This window comes from Haliotis asinina, chromosome 13 (assembly GCF_037392515.1).
Source record: "Haliotis asinina isolate JCU_RB_2024 chromosome 13, JCU_Hal_asi_v2, whole genome shotgun sequence".
NCBI classification, from domain to species: domain Eukaryota; kingdom Metazoa; phylum Mollusca; class Gastropoda; order Lepetellida; family Haliotidae; genus Haliotis; species Haliotis asinina.
Window position 1 is genome coordinate 52,288,154 of NC_090292.1, and position 6,154 is coordinate 52,294,307.

The 6,154-nt window shown below is 40.9% G+C and overlaps 1 protein-coding gene across 1 annotated transcript; it reads left to right on the top strand.

Moving 5' to 3' along the window:
* Window positions 1-2,704: 2,704 nt before the first annotated feature.
* On the top strand, window positions 2,705-4,152 carry LOC137259678 (ankyrin repeat domain-containing protein 29-like). Its single transcript, XM_067797277.1, has 2 exons — window positions 2,705-2,714; window positions 3,743-4,152. Exons 1-2 carry the CDS (start codon window positions 2,705-2,707, stop codon window positions 4,150-4,152), a joined length of 420 nt encoding a protein of 139 aa, XP_067653378.1.
* Window positions 4,153-6,154: the final 2,002 nt, after the last annotated feature.

Sequence of the window (6,154 nt, forward strand, 5' to 3'; positions counted from 1 at the left end):
TGGAACTTCCTGATCCTGACTGTAATGATCAGACAGGGTAGAACCCAGTCGGACTTGAAACTGTCTATTATTTAAAAATTTGCCTATGAATTCAAGCAAACGACCTCGCAAACCGAAATCATGTAAATCTCTCAGAATGCCATACTTCCAGGTTGTGTCATATGCCTTCTCAAGATCAAAAAAGATAGACACAGCATGTTGTTTATTGACTAGTGCATTTTTCACAAATGATTCTAAACGCACTAAGTGATCGACAGTACTTCTGCTTTTACGGAAACCACATTGTATGTCTGTTATAAGGTTATTTGTTTCCAAGTACCAAACAAGTCGATTATTTATCATGCGTTCCATGGTCTTGCAAACACAGCTGGTTAATGAAATCGGACGATAGTTAGATGGATCCGTATGATCACGTCCAGGTTTAGGTATTGGTACTACTATGGCATCACGCCATGAAGAAGGAAATTTCCCGGAAGTCCAAATATCATCAAATATTGATAACAGCGTCTCTAAACAGGATTCTGGTAAGTGCTTCAGGAGTTGATAATGTATGTTATCAGCTCCTGTAGCAGTGTCATGAGCCTGATCAAGAGCACTATGGAGTTCATGAATAGAAAACGTTTCATTATAATCTTCCCCGTTATCAGAATTGAAATTAATAGTTTTCTTTTCTTGTTGTTTTTGATACTGCTGGAATTTAGGTAAATAATTAGAGGAGGAAGAGTGTTTAGCGAGGGTTTCGCCCAGTCTATTTGCAATATCTGATTTATCCGTAAGTAACTGATCTCCATGTTTAAGATGATGGACAGTAGATTTAGTACCTTTACCTTTAATTTTTTGGACCATGTTCCATACCTTGGACATGGGTGTCTGAGAATTTATTTTAGATACATAATTTTGCCAAGATTGGCGTTTGTTCTGTTTAAACGTACCCCGCGCTTTAGCATTTAAAATTTTAAATTTATTTAAATTATGCACCATTGGATGGCGACGGAAATAATGTTCTGCTTTTTTCCTTGCCTTCCTAGCTTGTTTGCACTCATCGTTGAACCATGGTTTTCGAATATGTGGAACTGCAGAGGACTTTGGTATACACTCATCAGCTATGGAGTTCAATTCATCAGAAAAACATTTAATAGCATCGGGAACGTCAATAAAACGTTCGGGTTTAAGTTTTTCAGAACACAGTGTTTCATATAAAGCCCAGTTAGCCTTTTTAAAATTCCGCCTTGATGATGGAGGAACATCAGATGGAGTAATAGCTTTTAATATAGTAGGAAAATGGTCACTTCCACAGAGGGCATCGTGGACTGACCATTCGAATTCATTAAGTAGTTCTGAATTTGTGAGTGACAAGTCGAGAGCAGAATACGTCCCTGTACCAGGGTGTAAATATGTGTTGGAACCATCATTATAAATACATAAATCATTGTCAGAACAAAAGTCCTCCAACAATTTACCTCTAGTGTTTGTATTTACACTACCCCAGAGTGGGTTGTGCCCATTTAAATCTCCCATTATAATACAGGGCTTTGGGAGTTGATCATATAGAGCTTGAAGATCGGTTTTGGCAAACGCCGAAGACGGCGAAATATAAAGAGAGCAAAGTGTAAACGCTACATGTAAAGTAATTCTTACTGCAACAGCCTGCATATTAGTAACAAGCGAAACAGGGCTTTGAATAACATTTTGTCTGACAAGAATGGATGATCCCCCAGTGGCTCTATCACCCGGAGGCGAAAAACAATGATATGCATTAAACTGACGAAGGTCAAATATATCTGTTTGTTTTAAATATGTCTCTTGGAGACATATCACTGAAGGTGTAAAATCTTGGACTAATAGCTGTACTTCATGTACATTAGTCCTTAATCCTCTGCAGTTCCACTGTACAATATTATTGGAATAAACTATCTTTTGGGGGGATTTATGGGGGATCTACCCCGCACTCTTTTGGAGGGTGACAAGCTATGTGCCCTAGAATGGACGTTTTCAGAAACGTCCATGTCTTCAAGAGACCCTTATTTATTAAACAATTGAACTTTATTTTGTGACCCCTTGTGAGCTCTGCCACTTTGTTGTTTTGAAGCATCAGGCTTTGGCTTCGGTTTACTTTTCACCGTTTGTCGACTATCAGCTGTTGATTGAGACTTTGAATGTGACTGAGATGCTGATGATTTGTGATCAGAAGACGACTTTGAGGTACTAGGAAGTGATTCCTCAGTCTGTGATGATATAGCAGTGCACAAAGGCTGTGGAGAATCACAATTGACCCTAGTCAAGGTAGTTTGGCAGCCTGTGGTTGATGTTGTTTTAGAGCTAGAACCCGATGATGTTTTTACTATTGTAGCATAACTTTCTGGAAGATCAGATCTTTTTACCAGTTTTTTGGCCTCAGAGAAAGATATATTTTGTGTAAATTTGATTTTATTTATCTCCATTTGTTCTTTCCAAATTGGACACTGTTTAGAAAATGAAGAATGGTCACCTGAGCAGTTGGTGCATTTTTTAAAGTCACTGTCACAATCTTCTGTTGTGTGTGTCTTCTCACCACAGTGAGCACACACAACAGACAATGTGCAAGTACTAACACCATGACCAAACTTCTGGCATTTAAAACACCTTAATGGACTGTGTATATAGGTGTCTACATTGATGTGACAATAGCCTGCCTTTACAGATCTGGGAGCTGTTGGAGAGGAAAATGAAAAGAGGTAGGTATTAGTCTGAATGGTCTCCTGGTTTTTACGTGTTGTAAAACGCTTAACGTACGTGACCCCTTGATCTTTCATTTCTGAAACAATATCAAATTCAGACATGTCGGCAAATACTCCATCTCTATCCCTGATGATTCCTTTGCTTGTGTTAAGTGTCCTATGTGGAGATACTGATACTGGAATGCCGACGAATGTGGTGGTAGACATCAGGTTAGTAGTTTGTTGTCTTCTGTTGCATTCAACGAGCAACGCACCTGAACGCAAACGTCTGATATTTTTGACGTCACCAGCAATTCCTTGTATGCCTTTCTGTATCGCAAAAGGGTTCAACTTCAGTCTGCTGTTATCTTGAGTCTCAATCACGACAAAACGTGGCCAGTAATCAATGGAAGTGGACAGTCTTTGGTCGTTATCATCTGGATCATTGTCAAGTGGACGTTTTTTCTTTGTAATGGGGATTTGAGAAGCCATGGTTATGGTTGAATAGTTCATCATCCGAGCTTCCCACCCACCACGGAGTATCACAAGGACAATGCTAAAAACAAGCGGGTCTCCGGCTTGCAGCACCAAGGATACTCAGATGATATACTCCAGCAGAAAAATTAAAAGATTAATGATTCCACCAGATTGGCCCATGAGCCACCGCCTTCTGGGATACGACTCTAGGCAATAATAAACAATAACGTTTTCAAATTCTGTTTCGAAATTCGCCAAGTCTAGAAAATATAAACATACAAAGGGCCAAAGTGGTGTGTTGGGCAATGGAACGCAGTTAAAAGCCCCAGTGTCCTCAACCACCAGGATCCCGTCCTCCACCGACACGGGACGCAACCCACGGCAAACGGGTTGGTGGACCAAATATCCCCCCGGGTCCACTACGGGGGTGTTGGCGAGCTCTTGGCGTTACCCAGCACCCACCACGAGGAGGTGGCTCGCCACGGGTGCCCAATGTCCAAGTCACGTATCAACATGATTGTAGATGTGTGACAAAGATGCCGGTGTACATAGTTTACTTTGTGTTACAGCGACTCTATCACCAGCAAAAGGCCACGGCCTCTACAATGCCAGCAGGGATGGTGACCTGGAGAGAGTAAAAAGGATCCTGGCAGCAGGGCACGTGGACATCAACTATAGAGGAAAGGGCAGGTGGCACAACTCGACGCCGGTGATGATGGCAGCATGGAAGGGACACAGAGACGTGGTGGAGTTCCTGGTAGGCAGAGGGGCTGATGTGTCGCTGGTGAACAGTTACGGTAACAACGTCCTTCACTGGGCCTGTGTTAGTGGAGACCTGGAGACCGTGAAGCTGATCCTCTCCCTGGACGGGGTTGACGTCAACGCCAGGGCCAACAATAGGCTGACAGCGGTCGACTACGCCAGACGCTGGGGACATCAGCGAGTGTTGGATCTCCTGGTGTCACGTGGTGCACACTGAACTCAGTGTTGATGTGCATGTGGACAGAGACGGAGCAGATGTCGTTACAGACACTGACGTGGTGTGTGCCGTTCACGTCGTTGTGTGTCACAATACAGGGGATTTCCTTTTTTTTTAATGTAAATAAAAGTTGTTGAATGTATTTTCAGACATTTTGTCATGATTTGTGTTTGGAACCTCGCAGGATCAGGTAAGAAAATTGTGAAGTGAGTGTAAACATAAACTATGAGTGATTGTACGTAAACGTCGACCGTCTTTACATAAATCTGTGTTGATTTGGTTAATCAAATACCATGTCGTCGCTGTTGCTTAACAAAGGGAGAATGGAAGTGTGTAGCTGATTATTGCAAGATTTAACCATATTTAAACTGAAAACAATTATCACACAAAACCTCTCAGTTTTATTTATTCCTGTATACCAGAAGGACACATATATATCCTCCACTTCTGTTACTCAATCTAACATACTGTTTTTAGGTGAAATACAATTGCTGAAATGACCGGCTGTAATTATGCACGCCATTTTGACACATGATGAATTCGTCATTGCGGCATCGTTTACAGTATGAATGCATGTAAATTAAATGTTGGATATGTATCCATTGAACTCAATTTTGAAAACAGCCAGTTAGTGATCAGTGGCATGTGTGGTTTGTCAAGTCGCCAATGACTATGCTAAAATCTCACCTATAAACATGGGATAAGTCTTTAAATCGCCTTAGCGGCAAGCAAACAGAGACGCCGAAGTGGGCTTTACGTTATACATGTGTATTTGATAGTGTGAGTGCGTTAGCTTGGTTTTACGTCGCTTTTATCAATATTCCAGCAACACCCTTGCGGGGGACACCACAAATGGGTTTCGCACACTGTACCCACGTGGGGAATCAAACCCGGATCGTAGCTGCCGTCTAATCCAGCAACTCGGCCTTTTTGAGTTAACCTCGACCGGCGACATCCTTGACTTCACCTGTCTCGTGGCGTTTCTATCACGAACCTGTCTTGTAATCAGTCGCAGGGATATGTCACCTTCTCTCATTTTGCCATTTTGTGGCCTCAGATAACTGGTTGTAAGCCATTTTACTAAATCGTCAACTCACATAACACTACTCTCAAAACCATGTATTGGTAATTGTGTACATGCATCCATTTCACCAGGAGGCACGAGGAAAACACGTTTTCTGAATTGGTGAGGCGAATGTGTAGGTCACTGAAAGCTGTATTAATTTGAATGGTTTTATTTACATCGAGTTCAATGAGGTGTTGCCTCAAATTTTACCATCAGTCTATATACAACAATGTTGAAATACAACCTCGCTATCCATGACATACTTTTATAAAATGACGCACTCACTGACATCAACACCAAGTATTTATTTATTTATTTATTTATTTATTTATTTATTTATTTATTGCAGCATAGAAAAGTTAGAAAGGACGGTGATTCCGCTGTCAGTCTGAGAAAATGTTACACAGTGGATAAAAGTGATTGTTCTGTGTTTGCATTTCACACAAGCACAGTGTTTGGTTTTACACCAAATACATTTCGTTTGGTAGTATCTCTACACTAGGTATTGCTGAAAAAGACTGATTTTATTCTGAAATACACGATGAATTAAAAAATGCATTTGTCACTGCTGAATCTGAAATGTACATGACGTTATGGTGGTTTCATGACAGGAGTAGTATATAATTAATCACTTACAGCCACACAATGGAAAATATGCGCTACACAATAGCATTCCAAGCTAAACAATAACATTCCTGAACTTAACAATAGCATAACTGTGGAGCAGTGCGGAGCAACAGATTAAACAATGGAAATACTTTGTATAACTGTGGAGCAGTGAGAAGCAACAGATTAAACAATGGAAATACTTTGTATAACTGTGGAGCAGTGTGGAGCAACAGCTTAAACAATGGAAATACTTTGCATAACTGTGGAGCAACTGTTTAAACAATGGAAATACTTAGCATAGCTGCGGTGTGATGCAATAACATTCCT